Source organism: Spinacia oleracea, chromosome 2 (genome assembly GCF_020520425.1).
Source record: "Spinacia oleracea cultivar Varoflay chromosome 2, BTI_SOV_V1, whole genome shotgun sequence".
In the NCBI taxonomy this organism is placed as follows: Eukaryota; Viridiplantae; Streptophyta; class Magnoliopsida; order Caryophyllales; family Amaranthaceae; genus Spinacia; species Spinacia oleracea.
In genome coordinates this window covers 93,342,866-93,368,581 of record NC_079488.1, presented here as the reverse complement: position 1 = coordinate 93,368,581, position 25,716 = coordinate 93,342,866, and the positions used below count along the sequence as shown (strand labels likewise).

The 25,716-nt window shown below is 35.0% G+C and overlaps 1 protein-coding gene across 1 annotated transcript; it reads left to right on the top strand.

The window, feature by feature from the left end:
- The first annotated feature begins 8,863 nt into the window (after nt 1-8,863).
- Nucleotides 8,864-9,830, top strand: LOC130467637 (uncharacterized). Its single transcript, XM_056836205.1, has 2 exons — nt 8,864-9,355; nt 9,423-9,830. Exons 1-2 carry the CDS (start codon nt 8,864-8,866, stop codon nt 9,828-9,830), a joined length of 900 nt encoding a protein of 299 aa, XP_056692183.1.
- The last annotated feature ends 15,886 nt before the right edge of the window (nt 9,831-25,716 follow it).

Sequence of the window (25,716 nt, the reverse complement as noted above, 5' to 3'; positions counted from 1 at the left end):
AGATTCGAACGTGCTAAAAGAAAATATCCATGAAAGGAAGGGTGTTGGGAGCCCACCAAACACCAATATAATAATAAAGTAAATATCGGACCATACCGAAGGTCGGACCATACCGACGGAATTCCAGCACATAAAAATAAGAATGAAACAACGTCTTGTATCATTCGTAGGAGTACAAGTTTTCCGGCAAGACTCCCCCATTGTTCATACTCGAGGTATATACGTTCCAAGAGTTTTGAAGCTTGTTCTGGTTGCACTTTACGTTAATTAATATTTATGTACAAGGTGAACTCAAGACACAATCAACAAGACATAAAATACAAGCAACCAAATTAAACAATGACATTTCATTTTAATCCTTTAAGACTTGTGTTCAAAACACAGGACTCAAGTAATATTACTCCCATTGTTCCTTCTCAATATACTATTGAGATAACCCGACATTTCCAGTTAACAAGCGGGATGTTCACAAGGCACGAAAAATCCTTAGTTCAATTCACATAGATTTTCCAAGCATGCCCTAAAGACGAGGTAGAATAAATAGTGCAACAAGGCACGAATACTTGGCTCAAAGTATGCTAGACATTACGTACAATAGCATAAACATAATCCTTGCATGTGAAACACCCATACATGCATATAAAACTTGAACAACAAGCTTGACATTCGATTCAACGATTATAAATTATCACAACATGATTATTCACATAGGATTCATAAATTCCATAATACTTTATAACATGCTTGTTCACAACATCAAACATGAATCCAATAATAATTCAAGTCAAATGATTCACAATAATAAACATCACAAGTATCCTCATATAAACGGTAGTCACCCTAGGCATGTACGTACCTCGAATATCTAAGTACGGGGGCCACTTTGGGAATCACAACTCAAGATTAGAAATCACCTCCTATAATTAAAATAATAAATCTTAGTTATTATCCAAGCTTACTAAATTTTCAGCAACTTTTATAAATTCTAAAGCCCTTGATTTAGTTAGAAATCAATTGCTCATAATTAAACTAATAGTATTTATTGAAAAACTAAACTCCTAGTATGAAAATATTAATTTTCCACTTTTAAATCATCAAAATCCACACTTTTTAGGCTTTGTATTAAATCTGAAAATTACATTTGATTTTCATAATTAAAATTAACGTTCAATTATGTAAATCAATAAATCGTTAAATTGGGATTAAAACCCTAACCCTAATTAACCCTAAAAATCACTTTAGAATATTGAAAATCAACACTTTATTAAATAATTAAATCTGAAAATTATAGTTCTTTGATTTAAAATATTCCTCATGAATCCAGACACATAAAACATCACAATACGGTGTTCATAACCGCTCTCAACAGTTTAATAATCCAAAATCAATAATAATAATATAATTTTAAAATACGGAATTGAAATAGAATAGGCAAGGAAGAAAAGAATTATACCAAACTGACCTATAGCACGGTACAATCACGGTTTGTATGTGATTGGGCGCAAAAGGAATTAATACATACAACACACAATTGTGTGTGTGTGTGTGTGTTGCGTGCGGTGCAGCGACAAAGCAGGGGCAGCAACAAGGCAAGGCTCGGCAACGAGCACGAGCGAGAGAGGGCAGGGGAGCAGCTGTGCTTGCACGAGCAAAGGGGTGTGCGAGTGTGTGGCTGGCGACGAGGGCGAGCAACAACAAAGCAGAAACACTCGGCGTGAGGCACAAGTGTTGTGCAACAAAGAGGGCGAGAGAGTGAGGGAGTGTGGGAGAGGGGCACGCACAGCGTGCAGCACAAGAGAGGAGAGGGGTGAGAGGTGCGCACAACGTGCAACAACAAGAGGGGCACGAGGCAACGGGCGAGCAAGGTGCTCGGTTGCTGTGCGGGCAAGGGAAACAGGCAAGAGGAGAGGGAGCCGGGTGCAAGGCAATGGAGGAGAGAGAAAATTATGAGGGAAAGTGGAGATCAATTAATGAGGTGGGTTATATTTATAGGTTCCCCAATCCCTAATGGGCTTAGGCTTAGGAACTTAGTATTAGGCTTTGCACATTTAAGCAATTGGGTTTGAATTAGAATTTGAAGCTTAGAAACTCAGTTGGGTTCACCAACTGGACGACTTGGGCTTAGAATTAATTCAAACTGTTCCAAATACGACCCAATAAATTTCCCGATTCAAATAATAAATTCGTTTAGGATTTAATAAAATAAAAAATTATTTTATTTAATAAAAATACATTTATCATAATTAAATGCAATTTAATTTCTAAAATTCATAAAAATAGTTTATATATACAATAAAATATACTACCTCCGTTCCTTAATGTTCTTTACGCTTACTATTTGCACGAACTCCAATGCAATATTTAACCACTTATATATCCATTTTCGTATGTGAAAAAATTATTAAAATTTAATATTTTGAAAATACATAACGAGACCAATCTAACAAGATCTTAAATGATAACATTTTGATGTATATAACAATGAGAATCTACGGTCAAAGTTTTCATACTTGGGACACATATTCCAAAGCGTAAAGAACATTAAGGAACGGAGGTAGTATATTATAAATTCAGAAAAATACGAGGTATTACATTGTTTGTGAAGCACCTTAAATAGAATATGGTCTTAAAATTGAATTAAATTGAGACGTTACTTTAAGTAACGTTTCAATTTAAGGTCCATTTTCATGTATTTTAACTTTATTTTTTATTTAAAACAATTATTTTTAAAATTTTAGCTCCTTAAACCATTAATTTTAACAAACAACTAGTCTAATCAGATACCTTATTAGTTTCAGCACCTTATCAGTTTCAGCTACAATCTTTCCAGTTTCAACTAAGTTATCAGTTTTACGTCTATTTCAATTAGTTTTGCTAAACATAGCCTAAAACCCATCACAAGTTGACAACTGATTTACTTCAGAACTTTGAGGACATGTACAAGATACTCTGTAGAAACATTTTTTTCTCTCTTGGTTGTGTTCACTTTGCCTATATTATTCTAGTTTTTGGTCTAGTTTGATCTGATTTTTCCTGATCTAACTTTTTTGGTTTGACATATGGTTTGATTATAAGAAAAATAAGTACGTAACAATAAGTAATAACAAAAAGGTGAAGAGAAGGTTTAGTCAAATTAGAAAGAAACATTTCACTTGTAATTTATAACTCTTGTAACGAGTATGAAATACACACGGAATGCAATACTAAATTGTTAAGCGTAAAATGCAAAATATTACTCATCAAATGTTCTCGAGATAACTTGTTATTTTTGTTTAGTGTAAGTTGGTGTCTTGTTACATTAATTATTAAAAGATGAATTACATGTATGTTTAAGACGATGATGTTTTAACGTTTTGACGTTATATTATTTTAAGAGTGACATGTTATATTGTTGATTGGGACATCAAAATTGTTCAACGGCGACAATTACTTTCTCCGTACTTTAAAAAGAGATATATTTTGATCGATTCGTAGGTTTAAAAAAGTGAGTCGAGTTTATTAAAATAAGATGAAAGTGGGGTAGTGGATGAATTATTTATTACAGTAAAGATGATGTAAGTAAGTTAGGGGACCACAAGAAAGAAAGAAATATTAATATTTGGAAGTGAGAACCAAGACATGTCAAAAAGAAAAGTGTATGTTTTTTTTAAAATAGGACCGTTGAAGAAAAGTGTACCTCTTTCTAAAATACGGAGGGAGTATAACGTGTTTTATCCCAATGAGTGATCGATATGATCAGCCGACAATAACACAAATCGAATGATAATGAGCACGAAGTTATTTTATATATATATATATATATATATATATATATATATATAATATATATATATATATATATATATATATATATATATATATATATTATAATTGTTTTTTTAATAGATAAGAAGAAGTACTTTACTGAACCATCATCTATCACAGGTTAACCGGTCCAGTTACGTATGTCATCACTTGAGTCACTCCCAAACATTTCACAGTTGATGGTGCTCGATCCTGTGACCTGCAAATCACAAGATAAGTTTCCCACCAACTCTATTAATTAATGTTGGTTATATATATGTCAATATGATAAGGAGTATATATACATATGGTGTAAACAATGCGATTGCACGCTTAAAAGTTACTGTAAAATGGTTGTTCCGGTGTTGTAAAGATGGAAACAATGGGCTTCGAATGAAGGCCCTTTTGTATGTGTTGAAGATCTTGCTTGCTTGAATGAGTCGAGTCCGAATTCACCTGCACAAGAGCAAAGTCACTAGCCTCGGGGGTGTTTCCGAGGAAAGCCCCTCCGATGCCTAAGTAAGAACGATGCTCGGATTCTAGGGAGAAGTTCTCTAGAAGAGTAGTCTTAAGGCGATAAATTGGACGTACCTTGAGGTGTGAGCCTTGGTGGCCTATTTATAGTGTTTGCATAATAAATGCCCATAGGTCATTTATTGCTATTGGGCCTTGGGCCTTAATGGATGGCTGAATAACCATAGTGGTAAGGTTTGATGCTGTTGTTTAGAGCCATTGGGCTTTGGACTTAGTGGCCCAATTGAATATCAATTGGGAGCCCAAACAATGGTTAATAGAAACCACGGTAATTCCCTTTTGCTTTACAAGAGGAGAACGAAACAGACTTTATATTACAGTTACATCACGTACCATTCACCATATATACTTAATACTTGTATACTCATGTTTGTTAAGATATTTAGTGCCGCGACAATATTGTAGTTATTCCACAACCATTATAAATTTATAATAATCCAACATCATTCATGATTTCCTGAACATTCTGCCTGTAATATTGTAAAAATAAAGCGTTGTTAAAATGTCTTAGTTTTTTTTGGTCTTTGTGATATGGTGATCAACTGATCAACTTGTGTTGGTTTTATGGTTTTATTATACTAACTTTATACTTATATACTTCATACTTAATACGGAGTATGTTTGTTAAGATGGTTAGTAGTTCTGTACTTAATAGAATACGGGTAGTTAGTAACACAACCATTAAAATAATATTCCCTCTGTCCCTTAATACTCGCACCGTTTTGACTTTTTGTACTATTCACATTATTAACTTTGACCCTATTTTATTTTATTATATGAAAACAAATGTTAGTATATAATATGTCGTTAGCTTCATCTTAATATATATTTTCAAAATATTAATATTTTTATAAGTTTTTATAATATGTAGTTAAAGATATTGGTGGTCAAAGTTATGCATTGGCAAACGTGTCCAGTCAAAAGTGCGAGTATTAAGGGACAGAGGGAGTAATCAAACATCATTCATGATCTCGCGAACATTCAACCAGGAATTTAGCAAAAATGTCAATCTCCTATCTCTGCACATGTACATTTTTCTGATGAAATTAATAAGTTATGACAAATTGTCAGCCATCTGAATATCTAATGTATATGTAAACACAAATTTCAAGTCTGAAAAATAAGAGAATCAAATTAAATATGTTAACAAAATATATTTTATTGATTTTTGTATTTTCTGGGTACAATCTCTAATATTTTCTCCTCTGATTCGATCTCCACTTTGAATTTGACTTGACTCACGGACTTGTTTGATTTGGCTCACGGGCTGGTTTTGATTTGTACTTGAATGAGGGCCTTCGGCTTAATCTCGTTCAAGGATGTTGATGTAGAATAGAACAACACGTCAGTTTTGGATGCTTGTCGTTCTTCTTCTACGTTACGGGAAAAATCTGATGTTGTTCACGAACCAATTTGATCTCCTCGAATAAGGAACGGAACTACACGTCAATTTGGATGCTTTTTAGGGAGAGAAATTTATATGACTTGACTAGCAGAGAGAGATTTGAGAGTTTTAGGTTTTGCCGTCTGTTTCTCCCCCTCTTGACAAATGAATTGGAGCACTTTTTTTTATAGAGTTATGGGACCTCTAGGGTTTTTAATATGATTTGAGCCTTTTAAGCTGAACTCAACAATCCTGACCCATTAAATAGTTTTAACCCGTTTTGTTGGGTTTTAACTATTATAATAAACAGATTTGATTAAAAATAACTAAAATGGGATAAATTAATTTATACACCCAAATTAATTAATTTTTTGACCATCAAATATATACCGAGTCGATATTTTGATGTTTGACTCGAGTAACATCCAACATGGCACATTAATGAATTTTCCGTGCCTACAAATTGCCCCATCGAGACTAATTCACATACATGATTTTTAGTGTTTGCTCATGATTGAGTCTCAAACCTCTTTTTTAACACACATTCATACAACTTAACCAAAAAAAAAACCACCTTCAATTCGTGTAGTTGGACTTGACCGATTTGTACCGCAAATTTTTGGCTATACCCGGGTACAGCCAAAGCTGGTTGTACCCCCATCCAAAACAATGTCGTTTTGTGTTGTTTAAAATGAACATTAATATACTGGTACAAAAATGAACATTTACTATTTCGGAAATGAACATTTATTTATTTATTTGGAATGAACATTTACTATTTTGGAAATGAACATTTATTTATTTATTTGGAAATAAACTACAAAAATGAACATTTACTATTTCGGAAATGAACATTTATTTATTTATTTGGAATGAACATTTACTATTTTGGAAATGAACATTTATTTATTTATTTGGAAATAAACAATATAGGCGCTTGTAAAAACATAAAAGACCAATGAAGTGAACAATTTCATTATGAACATTAACCATATATTTATTGTGAACAAACAAATAAACAAGAAAGAACAAATAATTCAACAAAAAAGAACAAATAATATAAAAAAGAACATAAAATTCCAGAAAAAAGAACAACCAATACAACAATTATGAACAATTTTATGATGAATTTTAAAGCCAACATGAAAGAACAAACAATACAACAAGAAAGAACAAACAATAAAGCAGATAATTATTATGAACAAACAAATAAACAAGAAAGAACAAATAATTCAACAAAAAAGAACAAACAATATAAAAAAGAACATAAAATTCCAGAAAAAAGAACAAACAATACAACAATTATGAACAATTTTATGTTGAATTTTAAATCTAACATGAAAGAACAAACAATACAACAATAAGTTTGATGAATGAATTTAAAAAACAACAAGAAAGAACAAACAGTACAACAAGAAAGAACCAACAATACAAAAAGAAAGAATAAAAGATTAATGAAGAGTTTAATTATGAACATTAACCTTATGATTATTATAAACAAACAAATAAACAAGAAAGAACAAACAATATAAAAAAGAACATAAAATTCCAGAAGAAAGAACAAAAAATACAACAATTATGAAAATTTGATGATGAATTTAAAAAACAACATGAAAGAACAAACAGTACAACAAGAAAGAACAAATAGTACAACAAGAAAGAACAAACGGTACAATAAAAATGAACAAACAGTACAATAAAAAAGAACAAACAGTCAACAAGAATGGACAAACAATATGAGCGCGTCGTTTTTGGGTACAGCAGTTAGCGATTGCGATTTGTACATGTGGATTAGATAACTTTTCTTCGTTTGGGTTTTATTGTTTTAAAACCATAATAGCCCAAAACTTTATGGGTCATGTCTTTTTTTGTATCCACAAGTTGGATATTTAGTCTCCTTGCAACAAACCATTTCTTAGAAGTTAGGAAACAATGCTCAACGTCATTCTGTGAAAATAATGTTGTTTTTGTTTAACATCCTAACTAGGAGAAAGTCATCGAAGACTTCAATTCTCATCAGATGATCGACACATTTAAGATAAACTTTGTAACAAACTTTATCTTTTGTTAAAGTGGGTTTAGAGTTGTGAACTATATGAACTTCTTGGAAATCTATCCTCCATGTATCTTGCAGCTATAAATACTCTCCTTTGGCCTTTATTTTTTTCACCATCAAGAGCAGCCCTTGGTATCTTGATCGAAGCTTGACCAAAGAAGAAAAAAAGCATTGATGTTGCTATAGTTTGTGTTGGAATGTATGGCTGTGTGTATGGCTGCGTGTGGCTGTACTTTGTTACTCTACTCACTGCTTGCTGCTTTGAGGTCTTGCTGACTCGTCAAGCCACATCATCATTCTGTTATAACCAACTCTTGGTTGTCATTAAAGATGGCTGTGGGCCGGCCCGGCCCGAAGCCCGACCCGACCCGGCACGAAAAAAGCACGGTCCGGCACGAGCACGCAAAAAGCACGGCCCGGCACGGGCACGAAGTCGTGGGCCATGGCCCGGGCCTGGGCCTTAATTTTTTGGAAAAAGCACGACAAAGCACGGCACGACTCGACCCGGCACGACAAAGCACGTTAAATTTAGTCAAATTAGCCTTAGGCACGCCGGGCCGGCCCGGCACGAAAGCACGTGGGCTTGGGCCGGGCCTGGGCCTTATTTTAAATTTTTCGGCCCGGCACGGCACGGCACGAAACAACGTGGGCCTGGCGTGGGCCCGACACGGTTAGGCCCACGGCCCGTGGGCTCGGCACGAAGCCCGGCCCGGCCCACATCCATCTTTAGTTGTCATAACAAACTCAGAAGCTTCTAGATTATTTACTTCATTATATATATGCATCGAAGATTAGCTGATGTAATTACAACATATTATTGAAAATACAAAATTCTTCTTGCGGTTTTTCTCCCCAAAATTTGACATGGTATCAGAGCAGGTTCATACCTGACTCTCTCTTTGTTTCTGGAAATTCCGCATCAAATTCACGCGAAATTGTTTCTGAATTTCAACTGAACAAGCTAAGTTCATTCTTCTTTTCAATTCTTCTTTGTTCTAAAACTGTTTGATTCCTAAAATATGTAATCAGAGTTGTGTTTTTGTTGCGATTTGTGTTGCAATTCATCTGAGTAGAATCGATTTTAAGCTGATTCATAATTCTGAAAAATGACTGAAAGCATGGGAGATCAAAGGAGAAATCCAAACCTTCCTCCAAACCAGGATCCTTCAAGCATTTATTACATCCATCCTTCAGATGCTAACTCAACTCAGCTTGTTTCCTTTAAATTTGATGGAGAAGGTTTCACTGGTTGGAGGAGATCTATGCTGCTTGCTCTCTCAGCCAAAAACAAAATTGGTTTTGTGGATGGCAGCATTGCCAAACCTGATATAGGTACTGCAGAATGCAAGGCATGGGAGAGATGCAATGATTTGGTCTGTACTCTAGTTCTAGGAAATCTGAGTGAGGTGATTGTCAAAAGTGTGATGTTTCTGAAGTCAGCCAGAGATGTGTGGTTAGATTTGGAAGACAAATTTGGATTTTCTTCTATGGCTCAGGTGTATTCATTAGAAAAAAAATTGGCTGAAATAAGTCAAGGTGACAAATCTGTTTCTGAGTTTTTAACTGAGATCAAGTCAGTTTGGGATGCCATTGAGGAGGCACATCCAATGCCACATTGCACTTGCAATAATTGTACATGTAATGTGACCAATTTTTTTTTCAAAGGCAACAGAGAAGATGGTCATGCAGTTTATGATGAAGCTAACTGACCAATATGCCACCATAAGAGGGAATGTGCTGATGGTACCAACACTACCTAAAGTTTCAGAAGTCTACAGGTTGTTTGCTGAAGAAGAAAGGCACCAAGAAGTGTCCAAGAGTATTCATCCACCAGAATCAATGGCTTTTGTAGCAGAAAAAAGGAGGCTTGGTGGAGATCATTGGAACAACAGAACCTACAAAACTCAGGTCACTGGTTCACAACAAACTGGCTTTCAGAACAACAGAGGAAAAACAGGATCAAGTCATTTTTGCACTCACTGCAAGATACCAGGACACAGCATTGAGAGATGCTTCAAGATCCATGGATATCCACCTGGTTTCAAACATTTCAAAGCAGCAAGCAGTGAGTAGAGTAACAAAGTACAGCCACACGCAGCCATACACACAGCCATACATTCCAACACTGGTATCATACGAAGACCGGAGACGGAGCTGTCCTTTAATCCAAGTTGTTTGATTGTACAAAGACTGGAGATGGAGCTATCCTTGAGTCCGAGATGGAGTTGTCCTTGAGTCCGAGATGGAGCTGTCAGTGAAAGAGCATCGCTGCTTGCTGTCTGCGGGTCCGAGGAGCTTGATCGTACGGAGACCGGAGTTGTTCTTGCCGTTACTATGGAGGCCACTGCAGCGTATTATCTATCTCCTTCTATGGATGAGAATCCATCTATTTGAAGCCGTCAAACACCATTGATGCAACCAACGACCTTGACCGAAGAACTACAGTCCGTCGACATCAGGCCTTGTTGTTTGAACATACGATGACCGGAGAAGTACATGTCCCTTTGTTCTCGGTAAATGTGCTTCACCTTCTTTTTCTTTCAATAACCGATCGAAATCCCTTGTACGTTGTTTACTATGGCTCGGTTTTCTCGCTTGTTTAATTTGCAAGTCGTATGTCTGGTCTCCTGCACTACTACAAAAAAGGGCTAAGAAACGACAAATAAGAAACCAAATAAGTTGCTTAATAGGTCTCTTAGGTAAAGAAACCATACAATTATGAAATATGGTTTCTTGGAATATTAATAAGAAACCACAAATTCAAGAAATATGGTATCTTATATCTAAAGAAACCACATCTAAGCGCAATTTAGAAGGTGGACCATGGTGCACATAGATTATGGTGCACCTTAAGAACACTAGTATATAATTGAAAGAACATCTGGTTACAAGAAAAGAACATGAGTATTTTTTTTTTTTTAGGTTTTTAATAAATAGTAAAATAATATATTATTTTTATAACAAAAAAGTGAAATATTATATTGCATGTTCTTTTGACGTAGTGTCATGTTCTTTTGCTTATGCACATATGTTCTTTTGGTGCACCGTTCTCTATGTGCACCACGGTCCATAGTCCATGGATTGACATCTAAGACATCAAAGAAACCACATCTAAGACAAACTTGGTCTCCCTCTTTGTCGTAATAAAATTGTTTTAAGGAACATTTTTATATTTTTTTTATAGGATTTTTTTCAAAATAATGAATTCTTAGAATTTTTTTTTAAGTAAAATCCTTTTCCTTAATTGTCGTAACTGCAAGTTCATGGGCTTATTGGTCTTCTTAATAAAATGCCTAACCTTTACAATTTTCGTTATTTTAAACCCTAAACTCCTCCTTCTCTTCTTCTTTACGCACAAAATTAAAGAACAATAGCAAAACCACCATCGATCTCGCGACATATTTTTGTTTTTGACAAGCTTGATTCAATTTATAGGTCGTTTGATAAGTCTTCTGAGAAGAAGAAAAAGTACTTGCTACCTAGGGCTAAGAATCACTCTCACGACGAGAACGCCGTCGTCGAAGAACAAGGGTTTGATCGTTTTGGTAGGTTACCGGATATGGGTATGAAACCGAGGATTCACGCAGAGCCGTTGATTGAGAAATGGAATCACTCTTATGATAGCGATGACGACAAAGAAGAAGATGGGATTGATATTTTCAATAGAATACCAGATTCGTTGTTGTTGTTGGTTTTCAACAAGATCAGCGATGTTAAGGTGCTTGGTCGGTGCTGTGTGGTTTCTAGATTGTTCCAAAAAGATTGAAAACGTAGTCGTGAGAGTTGATTATGTGATCACCAATGATGATTCCTCCGCCGCAGCTTCTGCCGCACATGAATTGCGCTCTCTTTTCGCTAATCTAGTTCGTCTGAGTTTTAATTGGTAATATTTTTAAGCCCATACAAGCTTTGGGCCACTCGTTGGGCCCTAAACGATCCGGGTCTGTTGGTGTGTTGGGTATTGGCCCTTCGTCATCATTGCCATCGGCCTCGTCCAGGAGAACCCGAAGGCTGCACAAGATTATATGAAGAATCCAATGGTGATGAATAAGATCCAGAAGCTGGCCAGTGCTGAAATTGTACAAGTTAAATGATTTAAAACCAATTGATCTATTTTTAGGAACAATGATATAGCTTTGGCATTTGATTTGCACTGTCCAACTATGTAATTGGATTTATTTATTTTTTTGGAAAATTTGGTTATATTAATCCAACCTTTGACCGATTTTCTTTTATTATGCCCACCTACGACATATTTTTTAATAATCCCACCTTTACCACCCAACGCATTTTATTGGGCCCAACACGTCATAAACCTATTGTAGGCGGTAATATGTCCCTAAGTGGAAGTACTCTCTCTTGATATATTCAGTCATCATCATCAATTCATCACCATCTCGATGATTTTTTCACCGGTTATCGGTCACTTAAGCCCAATAAAAGTCGTTGGGTAGTAAAGGTGGGATTATTAAAAAATATGTCGTAGATGGGATTAATAAAAGAAAACCGGCCAAAGGTTGGATTAATATTACCAAATTTTCCTATTTTTTTTAAAAAAAACTATGTAATTGCACAAATGGGTGGATCAATCTAGTATTATTCTTGTTAAAATTTTGAACTTTATTTTAATTGATGATTTTTGTTTATGTCGTCCCTATTTCATGATTGTTGTATTTGGTGGTTTTCACATCCTCCTGTTGTGTTTCATGAATTAATATTTTATTTGAAAAAATAATAGATCAAAGAAACCAGATTTCATACAACAATGGTGACGTTCCTTTCATTAAAGAAACCTTTTTTGTGAAAAAATGGTTACTTTGCCTTCTTAAATTGTGAATAAAAACTGTATCAAAGAAACCACATATGTTATAAGTATGGTCATTTTTTTCAAAGATAAGTAACCACACCAAAATCATGGTTTCTTATGCAAATAGACCATTGAGATATAAACCATACATTTTTTAGTTTCTTAGGCCTATTTGGTGTGGTTTCTTAGCCACTTTTTGTAGTAGTGCTGCTTGATCTTGTATATGTCTGCTAATTTGGTTTACTTGATTTCGTCTTTTATTGGTTATCATAAATAATAAAAGACCGAAGTATAAAATCCAAAAAATGATCTTTTACCGAACTAGCTACTTTTAAAAAATTTACCAAAATAATTATAGGGTTATAAAATGTATTAGTATTAGACAATTTTGGTAATATTTTAGTCAAATATTTTGTACATTTCTGATGGAGCCAAAGAGTCATTTGTTCTTTTGGTTGTGGAATGTAATGGACTAAATCAAAATGGCTCTTAAAACCTCTTCGCTTCCTTTTCATGAAGTAGAAGATGGTCGTCTCAATCGTTATCGTCCCGTTATCGTTTTTGGGTCAATTGGAAACAACCTCTCTCCAAGCAATTTGTAATCCCCCATAATTTATACATTTTATTAATATATTTTAACGTATTGTTAATTATATTTAAATAGAATTTACGAATTTTAGAAATAAATATGTAATTAACGAATATTTATTTTTATACTTTTAAATATTTCAACGGTTTATGAAATTAAAATAATTTTAGAATTTGATGTTGAAAAGAATTTGAATTACGAAAACACGATTGAAATTAGAAAACAATCTTAAGCGGTGTTGAATTCAAATACCAAACTTAATTCTAATCCTAGCCCAAGTTAGCAAAGCCCAAAATAAGTAAACCCACATCCCTTACCCATATTTCAAATTCATGTAAAACTCTCAATTCTCTCCTCTCGTTCACGTGAAAAGAAAAGCAGAAAAACCCTCAAACCCTCTTCAAGAATTCACGTGAACTCTCACACCTCAGTGCTCTCCTTGTCGCCGCCGTCCAGCCACCCACGTCGGACCACCGTCGCTGCAGTCCCTCGCCACCACTGGCATCGCCATCTGGTAAACTTCCCCTCCCTTCTCACCTTCTTTCTCTTTCGTTTTCCTTACTCTCCTCCTCACTGGCTTTCTATTTTGCGAAGCACCACCTGTGCACGCAGCCACCAACACCTTGCCGCTCTGCCGCCTAGTTCCAGCCACCACCTACTCGCGCCGCCGGTCCTTCTCCCTGCCCGGTAATCACTCCTCCTTTCCTCCCTCTTTCGTTTTTCTTTACTGTTTCATTTTCGTGCTCCTCCTCACTTCGTATCCCTCATGTTTTCGGCAGCAACCACCGCGCACCCCGGTCGCACCATTGTTTCGTCGCTGCCGCACATGTGCTCCGCCGGCCAACCTCTTCTTTTCCCCGTTTTGGTTAATCCCTTAAAAACCTTATGTGAATTAAATGTTTTAAATTATGTTTAAATTATGTAATTTATGTTTCATTGAATTAAATGTACAGTTTTTGTTAGTCAATTATGAATTTCAAATTTATATATTTTACATAGTTGAATTATTAAATTTCAGATTTACATAATTTGATTGAAACGAGAATTTGAATTATTTAAAGCGTGAATTTTAAGGTTTTAATATTTTAAATTCATGGTAGAATGATTATAAGTTATTAAAGTTATTTTTTTTATGATTTTAAGCATATTAATTATGGTTTGGTGAAGTTTTAAACAATTTTATATTGCTAGAATTTTAAAACGGTTTTTTCATGAAATGCCCTTGAGATTTCACGAAATTCACCAAATACCCCTGCGTGTTTCAAAATACATAATATACCCCTATTTTTCCGTATTGTTCATAAAATGCACTTGGACTTAACGTCCGTTAGTTTTCCGTTAACAGTAGTTTACGGTTTTGCCCTTATATTGCTTTCATCCCCTTCATCCCCTTCACCTGCAAACTCTCTCTCTCTCTCTCTCCTCCCACTCAACCACCCAAACTCTCTCTCTCTCTCTCCTCCCACTCAACCACCACTCCTCACCGCCGTCACCATCTTCGCCCTCGCTACCGTCGCCTACCTCGGCCAGGGTTCGACTTCCTCGGTTGCACCGTTGATGGCATCGGTGACCCGGTCAACTCTCTATCTCCTCCATTGGCGTTGTCGACGAGTGAGATTTCGTCAAGGCGAGAGACGTCGATTAAGGGGAGGAGTCGATCCCGGAGAAAATGGTGATCTTTCTCTCTCTTCTCTTCTGCTAATTTCAGTAGAAATTTATCACAATTGTTATAATAATATGTTAAATTAATGTAGCCTTACAATTTCTCTCTTCTCTTTCTCTTACTTCCAATGAAATTTATGGGTTTTCTGCATTTTTAGGGTTTTGATTTAAGGTTTTTGTTTGTTGATTTTGGATTAATATTAAGCATATAATTTGAACTGAAATTGCATTTCTACGCTTTTTTATTAGTTGGATTTCCATCAATGATTGTTTTTTATTGTCCCGAAAACATGATTTGTGGATATTACAAGTTTTCTGCTGGAAATGGACATCTCTGTTGTAATCAGTTAATTTGAGAACTATGGTGTTTGGTGGAAATGCCAAGAATGTACATTTGATATTAAAATCTTATTTTGATAGGATATTAACATTGATTATGTTTTCGTATGGGTATTATATTTTTCTAGAATATCTGAGTATTCGACACCATAACATGCTTGGACTCCTGACCCTTAATTTGGACCAATCATATGAAGTTTTAGTTTTGCTTGTTGCATCCATGTTCGACATATGATTTTGAGTTGGTGTTAGAGCCTCCAGGATATCCATTTGTGCCATAGCTATTAACTGCTATGTTATTGTTGGGATTTGATGATCCCTTGAATGAGATTTTGTCCAATCCTAATTTTGACGTTAAATTGCATTTTAGGTTCTAGTTGATGCTCCTAACATGGTTAGAGGTCAAATGAACTTGAAGCTCTTTGACCTATATCAAGGTTGAGATCGAGAAGTCACCAAACAAGAAGACCCTTGTCCAAGCTATGGAGGTTGCTGGTATGGTTTTTTGATCTCGGATTGATCTTTTGCTGCTTTTTCTTTGGGTATGCTTTGTTGTTAAATTGCTATGATGTCGGGCAGATGTTAAGAACAAGTGGGAGAACAGTTCATGGGGAAGGAAACTGATTGCCCAGAAGAGAAGAGATGCTCTTATGACTTCAAAAGATTCAAGATCATGGTGGCCATGAATCTGCTTGTGTTTTGCTTGTGTTTTGATTCCATGAAATTGTTCCAGAAAAAATTCACGGGGTTACAATTGTTTCAAGCCATTTATGAGACTTTTTATTTGTACTCCCATCATTTTGTGATGAACCACACCACTAACACACCACCTGCTATTGTGTACACCAGGAGAAAGAAACAGAAGCCACTAGAGGCAGCAGCAGTGCAGTAGAGCAACACAAGGCTTGTGGAGAGAGTTGTTACCCCACTGCTAGCAGGCAAGAATAGTAATTAATGAAGTGTACTATGTAATTCTTAAATAGAAGAGGAGAGAGATAGAGTAGGCATTGAGCAACTTGTATTGAGATAGGAGATTGGTGACCTAAAGTCACTTAATTTGAGAGTTGTAGCCTTCAAGCTGTTGTCTTTTGTATCTGTACTGTTTGGTGTGAATCAAAGAAAGCTTCTTCTTTTCTATCTCGGTGTGAGCTTTTGACAGGTTGCAGGAGGAACTTGTTAAATTGTCTTCACTCGTTTCCATAAAATGTTCAAAGTATATGGCAATGGCAATCTAAGTTTTTGTAAAGTTACTATGCAAATTAATCAGCTTTTTATGAAATATAATCCCTGTTTATTGCTGGAAATTTGTTACAAGCTGCTCCACTTCATTGCTAGGAAAATTAGAAATGCAAACTAGCCGTTAGATTTAAATTATGCAGTTTAAAAACAGTTTGGGTATTTGGTGCAAACAAGTTTACAAATAGGTGTATATTGTTCAAAAAGTTTATAAATAGGCGCATTTGGTGAATTATAAACATGACTTAACGGAGGACTAACGGAAAGTCAAAATAGGGGTATTTGGTGAACAATACGAAAAAAATAGGGGTATATTATGTATTTTGAAACACGCAGGGGTATTTGGTGAATTTCGTGAAACCTCAGGGGCATTTCATGAAAAAACCGATTTTAAAAAGGATGCTTTATTGAAGTTGATGATAATTGGTGGTCATTAGTGAAGTAATCACTATGCTAGGAGATTAAGTAGTCAAGTTTTGATGTTGAGAAAGGACCTAATTATGTTTAGGAAGCGTTTGAAGCACCCTAATGTTGCTGAAAATTCAATGTGAATTGATATGAGTCTATATTGGTTGTTGTTAGGTGGAGAATTCTCCGTTGGGGATTTTTGAATTATTAAAGTAGTCTTGCAGTTTGTTTACACAAGGTACGTACATACCTGTGTGCTTGGAATGTGTGCTAATTGTTGAAACCATGTTGAATTTGTTGGTGAACTTGGTTGTGTTGAGATTGTTGTTGAACTTGGTTATGTTGATATTATTGACGAACTTGGTTGTGTTGAAATTGCATGTTTAGTACTGTTGGACGGACCTATTGAACTTATATGGCATTATGAGAATTGTAACATGTTAGTATGGATGACTGATACAAACATGTTGGTTGGGAACGCTAGATTATTCTATATATGTTGGTTGTTGTTCCCTTTTTAGCTTTTCACTACTTTATGAGGGCGGTGGACCTTGTTTAGTAAGTTGAAACTTTATACCCATATACAGGGGTTGATCATGGTTAAAGAAAGGTTGGATAAATTGGAATGAGTCTTGATTGATGCGTTTGTGATCACTTACTTAATTCCAAGATAAAAACAGTTGTGAACAAATGTGGATTGCATGCCTTATGTGATTGTTGAGTCATAACAGAGTCTCAATTTGTAAATCATGTAAAGTGAAACTGAGTAGCAATAGCTTTAGACCGTGCACGTCTAAAGTGACGGACAAACAGGAGTTGGGGTTCATGGTGGTAGCCCATGGCCTTTTCTGGGACCGGATTGATCACCGTGTTCTATTTTTATTCAAATGTTCCTCGATATCGCAGGTCTCTGAGGTTACGGAGTCGCGCCCGTACCTCGTCTTCCTTAGTGAAGACTGCCGGACGGACAACTCGGTCCATTGTCTATTTCAACTAAAATAATATTATTGCTAAAAGTCTAGCCTAGTCTAGTCTGGTCAAGTATGGTCGTCAAACTATCATGTTTTGTCTGCCCTTGTTTGTGTTCATTAGTATCATGTTAGGGTTGTTTGTTTAATAGAATCCTGTTAGGATTGTTATTGATTTAGTATGTAGTACTCAGCTTTGCTGATTACGTGCTTTTGCTTGTGCATGTTGATCATGGCTATGCCTTATTGATCCTGTGATAACCCAATCTTTGGTGAGCAGTTTCTAAGGATCAATAAGCATATTGCCCATCTGCAGGTTTGAAGATGTTGCATCATTGAGATCGGGAATAGAGAGCTTGTATTTAGTTTTGATTTGCTAAGTTGACTTGGGTTTGTTTAATTGGACTTTAAACTTGTCATACTATTTATATTTCCTTATTTTCGTTGATTGAATTTTGGGACTAAACCTGTAATCGATTATTTATAAACCTAAGGATAGTTTTATGTTTTCCGCTGCAAAATTCTGAATAAGCCGTTACGTTTTCACACGGGCGATAATGCCTTGATAATTCTCTACGTTTATATTAAAAGGTTATTTTAGAAAAGAGAGAATTGTCGGGGTGTTACAAAGTGGTATCTGGAAGCTAAGGTTTTACTTTAACAAATTTTTTTTAGACGCCTAACTATCTAGTTATTTAAAATAAATTTCTTAAAAATCGAGCTTCTACGTGTTATAGTGTTCAAAAATTGGTACTTTTTTTTGGGGGAGCCGATTTCCTTTTATCTTGTTTGAAAGTATATAATATTTCTTATTTATGTTCGGAATCAAATTATTTATTCGAATTAAAGTGACTTTCGAAATTTTTATTCTTTTTCTTATTATTTATTATTCAAAAAAAAAATGAGTACAATTTTTTTTTAGAATTTCAAATTATTTTTTAAGTTGTTTCAAGAGTTAGAATTCGTTATTTAGGAAATATAAATCTTTTTCGAATTTATAACTTTATTTTCGAATTTATTCGCTACGCATTTCCTTAATTTATTTTACTTTATTTATTTCATATTTATATTTATGTTATTATTTTATGTTATAATTTTCTTATATTATCGTTCTTTTACTTTGTCATTTAAATTATTTCAATGCTTTAGTTTATGAGAGATGGGTAGTATAAGAAGGGCATATAAGATAGAATTATATGTGCATTAGTAGCTAGTCAATGCTAGCATAAGAAATTGATTGTTATGTACGTGCGTGTGCTAATTGTTTAATGTTACATTTAAATGTGCATAAAGAATTGTTTGCTTCCACCAAACTTATTGCATTATTGAACTTTGTTTATGATTTGGTTGGAAAATCGTTAGGGAGACATGGAATGGTTTATTTCAGGAATAAAATGTTTCTTTCCAAGTATACCAACATAGGATCCTTCGAGAAACTTGATATAGAGACCCCTGACATTTACGTGAAGAAAATTGTGTTTGGATGTGAATATCATGCTAAAGTTCAAGGGCAACCTATCTTAATGAGAAAGATAGCTGCCACTATCATTAATTGCTTACCTAACAAATTTCCATACCTAGAACTCAAGGAAAAGTTTAAAGACATGCATTCTGATAATGGAACTCTAAACTTGGCTAAGTTTGTACAAGGCTAAGATAGACGTACTGTGAAATCCAGAAAGTAAATTTAAGGAACCATATTGGAAGATTGACCTCGTATAGATGTTTTGAGAAGTCCAAGAACCTTTAGTTATTTCTGTAATGCAAGTGAGGACGTGATGAATAGGGAGTGTGAACTATTTTTCGATAGTGTGTTAGAGGTTAGTGAAGAAGTTGGAGTGAAAATCGAGGATGTTACCTTTGTGAATGGATTCATTGATGTGTTTCCGAGTGAAATTGCGAGTATGTCACATGCTAGAGCCTTTGAGTTCATTATAGAGTTAGATCCTGAAACGACACCTATATCCAAGGAACCTTATAGCATGACACCTCCTGGAATGAGCTAATTAGGACACAGTTGCAAGAGTTGTTTGGTCAAGGAATATATTAGGCCTAGTGCATCACCGTGGGGAGCTCCTGTGTTGTTTGTTAAGGAGAAAGATAAGAGTATGGAATTATGCATCGATTTTAGGGAGCTAATCACCATCAAGAACAAGTATCCCTTGCCTAAAACAGATGACATATTGGACCAATTGAATTGGGCGGGTGTTCTCGAAGACTGATTTGAGATTAAAGTACCACCGATTGAGAGTAGCTGATAAGAACATACTTAAGACCTCATTAGGATTCGTTATTGTCATTAAGGGTTTAGAGTAACGTCTTTTGGGTTAACCAATGCACCTGCCATAATAATGAATTTGATGAATAAGATTTTCCACGAATTCCGAATTAAGTTCGTTATTATGCTATTGATGATATCCTGATTTATTCAAGGAATGAGAAAGAGCATGACAAACACTTGAGGGTTATTTTGGAGAAGCTTAGAAAGAATCTAGTTTTATGTGAATGAAGTATACAAATCTTGAAGTCATGTGGGTATAAGTGACATTGGCGGAACAGTGAAGGACTAAATTGATTGAAAACTACGTTACGTAAGGGAATAAAATTATGAGAAGATTCGAGTGGTCCAGGATGGTTAGAAATCGTGCGTTGTCTTGAAAAGATGGGAGAAATTATATGAATTAATGATGAGCTAAGAGTTAAGCCCAAAAGTTATGCATACATGAAAGGCGTGATGAGGTTCGGTAAAACGAAAAGTTGAGCAGAAGGAGTATCTATAGATCCTGCAAAGATTCAAGCTGTGAGTGAGTGACCTACTCCAAAGAACGTGTCTGATATCTGAAGTTTTCTAGGCCTATTTCACTGTTATAGGAGGTTGTGAAAGACTTTTCGAAAAGAGAAAAACCATTGACCAACTTGTTGAAAGAGGAATCAAAATTCGAGTGGAGTGAGAAATGTGAGAAAGCTTTCTAGATTTTAAAAGAGCGTTTGACCTCTGCACCCGTCGTCGCGTCAATTGAAACCTTATGAAATCAATTACCCTACCCATGACCTAGAGTTAGCGGTTATGGTGTTCACTTTGAATGATTTGGAGACATTATCTTTATGGGGCAACATTTGAGATCCTTACTGACCATAAAGTTTGAAATTTTAGCAAAAAGGGTCCAGTTGAATCTAGGGGACAACATTGAAAATGATACTGCTTTCCACCCTGCAACCGATGGTCAGCCTGAGAGTACTAACCAAACCATGGGAGATATGTTGAGAGCATGTACTATTGACTTTAAAGAGAAGTTGGGAGATCATTTAGATTTGATTGAATTTTCGTGCATCGATAGTTACCATGCGAGCGTTACGATGTCACATGTTGAGGCATTGTGTGGAAAAAGTGTAGAAGTCCATTGCTGGAATGATTTGAGTAAAAATATTGTATTGGGGACAGAATTCGTTGAAGTGGAAGTATCCAAAGTTATTCCCTGAGGTGAGTTACGAGGGCGTAACTCGTTTTCTTTAAGGGGGTAGAATGCGATAGAAATTCGCGCTTTTTACCTATTTTTATAGCAATTTTATGCATTTTATGCTAATTTTTAGCAACTTATACATGTTGGTGCAAAGTAAATAAATTCTCCGCATAAGAAAAAGGTGTTCATGAGTAACACAAGCAGCTTTGAGTTGGAAAAAGAGTGCACATAGGTGGCACAAGTACTTCTCTAGTAAGAATAAGTTAAAAGTTTTAGGGAAAATGTGTGAATTTTCGAGTCAAGTTTCGGGACGAAACTTCTTTTAAGAGGGGTAGATTTTAATCCCCCATAATTTTATACATTTTATTAATATATTTAACGTATTGTTAATTATATTTAAATAGAATTTACGAATTTTAGAAATAAATATGTAATTAACGAATATTTATTTTTATACTTTTAAATATTTCAACGGTTTATGAAATTAAAATAATTTTAGAATTTGATGTTGAAAAGAATTTGAATTACGAAAACACGATTGAAATTAGAAAACAATCTTAAGCGGTGTTGAATTCAAATACCAAACTTAATTCTAATCCTAGCCCAAGTTAGCAAAGCCCAAAATAAGTAAACCCACATCCCTTACCCATATTTCAAATTCATGTAAAACTCTCAATCCTCTCCTCTCCTTCACGTGAAAAGAAAAGCAGAAAAACCCTCAAACCCTCTTCAAGAATTCACGTGAACTCTCACACCTCAGTGCTCTCCTTGTCGCCGCCGTCCAGCCACCCACGTCGGACCACCGTCGCTGCAGTCCCTCGCCACCACCGGCATCGCCATCCGGTAAACTTCCCCTCCATTCTCACCTTCTTTCTCTTTCGTTTTCCTTGCTCTCCTCCTCACTGGCTTTCTATTTTGCGAAGCACCACCTGTGCACGCAGCCACCAACACCTTGCCGCTCTGCCGCCTAGTTCCAGCCACCACCTACTCGCGCCGCCGGTCCTTCTCCCTGCCCGGTAATCACTCCTCCTTTCCTCCCTCTTTCGTTTTTCTTTACTGTTTCATTTTCGTGCTCCTCCTCACTTCGTATCCCTCATGTTTTCGGCAGCAACCACCGCGCACCCCGGTCGCACCATTGTTTCGTCGCTGCCGCACATGTGCTCCGCCGGCCAACCTCTTCTTTTCCCCGTTTTGGTTAATCCCTTAAAAACCTTATGTGAATTAAATGTTTTAAATTATGTTTAAATTATGTAATTTATGTTTCATTGAATTAAATGTACAGTTTTTATTAGTCAATTATGAATTTCAAATTTATATATTTTACATAATTGAATTATTAAATTTCAGATTTACATAATTTGATTGAAACGAGAATTTGAATTATTTAAAGCGTGAATTTTAAGGTTTTAATATTTTAAATTCATGGTAGAATGATTATAAGTTATTAAAGTTATTGTTTTTATGATTTTAAGCATATTAATTATGGTTTGGTGAAGTTTTAAACAATTTTATATTGCTAGAATTTTAAAAAGGATGCTTTATTGAAGTTGATGATAATTGGTGGTCATTAGTGAAGTAATCACTATGCTAGGAGATTAAGTAGTCAAGTTTTGATATTGAGAAAGGACCTAATTATGTTTAGGAAGCGTTTGAAGCACCCTAATGTTGCTGAAAATTCAATGTGAATTGATATGAGTCTATATTGGTTGTTGTTAGGTGGAGAATTCTCCGTTGGGGATTTTTGAATTATTAAAGTAGTCTTGCAGTTTGTTTACACAAGGTACGTACATACCTGTGTGCTTGGAATGTGTGCTAATTGTTGGAACCATGTTGAATTTGTTGGTGAACTTGGTTGTGTTGAGATTGTTGTTGAACTTGGTTATGTTGATATTATTGACGAACTTGGTTGTGTTGAAATTGCATGTTTAGTACTGTTGGACGGACCTATTGAACTTATATGGCATTATGAGAATTGTAACATGTTAGTATGGATGACTGATACAAACATGTTGGTTGGGAACGCTAGATTATTCTATATATGTTGGTTGTTGTTCCCTTTTTAGCTTTTCACTACTTTATGAGGGCGGTGGACCTTGTTTAGTAAGTTGAAACTTTATACCCATATACAGGGGTTGATCATGGTTAAAGAAAGGTTGGATAAATTGGAATGAGTCTTGATTGGTGCCTTTGTGATCACTTACTTAATTCCAAGATAAAAACAGTTGTGAACAAATGTGGATTGCATGCCTTATGTGATTTTTGATTCATAACAGAGTCTCAATTTGTAAATCATGTAAAGTGAAACTGAGTAGCAATAGCTTTAGACCGTGCACGTCTAAAGTGACGGACAAACAGGAGTTGGGGTTCATGGTGGTAACCCATGGCCTTTTCTGGGACCGGATTGATCACCGTGTTCTATTTTTATTCAAATGTTCCTCGATATCGCAGGTCTCTGAGGTTACGGAGTCGCGCCCGTACCTCGTCTTCCTTAGTGAAGACTGCCGGACGGACAACTCGGTCCATTGTCTATTTCAACTAAAATAATATTATTGCTAAAAGTCTAGCCTAGTCTAGTCTGGTCAAGTATGGTCGTCAAACTATCATGTTTTGTCTGCCCTTGTTTGTGTTCATTAGTATCATGTTAGGGTTGTTCGTTTAATAGAATCATGTTAGGATTGTTATTGATTTAGTATGTAGTACTCAGCTTTGCTGATTACGTGCTTTTGCTTGTGCATGTTGATCATGGATATGCCTTATTGATCCTGTGATGACCCAATCTTTGGTGAGCAGTTTCTAAGGATCAATAAGCATATTGCCCATCTGCAGGTTTGAAGATGTTGCATCATTGGGATCGGGAATAGAGAGCTTGTATTTAGTTTTGATTTGCTAAGTTGACTTGGGTTTGTTTAATTGGACTTTAAACTTGTCATACTATTTATATTTCCTTATTTTCGTTGATTGATTTTTGGGACTAAACCTGTAATCGATTATTTATAAACCTAAGGTTAGTTTTATGTTTTCCGCTGCAAAATTCTGAATAAGCCGTTACGTTTTCACACGGGCGATAATGCCTTGATAATTCTCTACGTTTATATTAAAAGGTTATTTTAGAAAAGAGAGAATTGTCGGGGTGTTACACAATTGCAGGGCTAAGGTTGCATGCACGACCCCCCCCCCCCTACCCCGCTTCTTGCGGGAGCCTCTTTGAGGCAATGGGGTAATGATAATGATGATGATTTAGTCAAATATTCATATAATTAATAGAAAATATATTTAATCAACATTTTAATCAAATTAACATATTAAGCATATCGGATATTCTGATCAAATTATTACATTAAACGTATAAAATTTATTAGATGATTAAATGAGTACGTTCAAGATTTATTAATTACACATTAACTTGAAGGGATAAATATCTTATAAAAAAATGGTCAAATAATAATTTTCGAATATCCGTGCATGCACAAGACCTAATCTATTACGGAGTATATCAATAGCAAGGTTGGCAATGGCGCACTGATGAGACTAAGTACTTTTTTTATATTATACTAAAACAGACACCAAGAATACACATGTCATTTCCTGGTGCAAAATTTTTCCCCTAAAAACCCCTTTCCTAAAATAACATATCAATTTTATTTTATTTTATTTTATTTTATTTGCTCCTTTTATCCAAGTTGTTTATGTATGAATGAAAAATAATTACAAGGTTAAAGAATATATCAGTATTAGACGATTTTGGTAATATTTTAGTCAAATATTCATATAATTAATAGAAATATATTTAATCAACATTTAGTCAAATTAACATATTAAGCATATCGGGTGTTTTGGTCAAATTATCATATGAAACATATAAAACATATTAGATGATTAAATGAGTACGTTCAAGATTTATAATTACACATTAACTTTTAGGGATAAATATCTTATAAAAAATGGTAAAATAATAATTTTCAAATATCTGGCATGCACAAGACCTATTCCGTTATACCAGTAGCAAGGTTGGCCATTTTACTAAAACAGACACCAGGAATGATACGTGTCATTTCCTGGTGCATTTTTTTCCTGCCAAAATATTCTCTAACTCTAAAAAAAATATTACATTAACTTTTTTAGGAAACTAAGATAAAAATAGAATAGAAATATATTTCAATTACCATAATGTTACTACATAATATATTATTGGTGGAAAGATGAATCAATATTATTTTTTGCTTTATGATAATGATTTAATGTATGTATTATTATAACTTTTTAATCTGATAACAAATTTAAATAATATTGATAAATGGACTTCTAATGTTAGTTTACTGTTGATAGTATAACACATGGTAAGTACGAGTGTTAATTAAAATAATAATACATGGTAAGTAGACTAACATTAGAAATAAATTCATCAAAATTGTACTTAAATAAAACTATGTTGCACTTGACTAACTCGGTTATGCTATGATCTTTTCGAAAATTAGTATTGTGTCAGTCA

Bases quoted from the DNA above. Each gene is read 5' to 3' on its own strand.
- LOC130467637 (XM_056836205.1), top strand. From the start codon at position 8,864: ATGACTGAAAGCATGGGAGATCAAAGGAGAAATCCAAACCTTCCTCCA. The intron at 9,356-9,422 runs GCACATCCAATG...TTTTTTTCAAAG, and splicing joins TTTGGGATGCCATTGAGGAG to GCAACAGAGAAGATGGTCAT.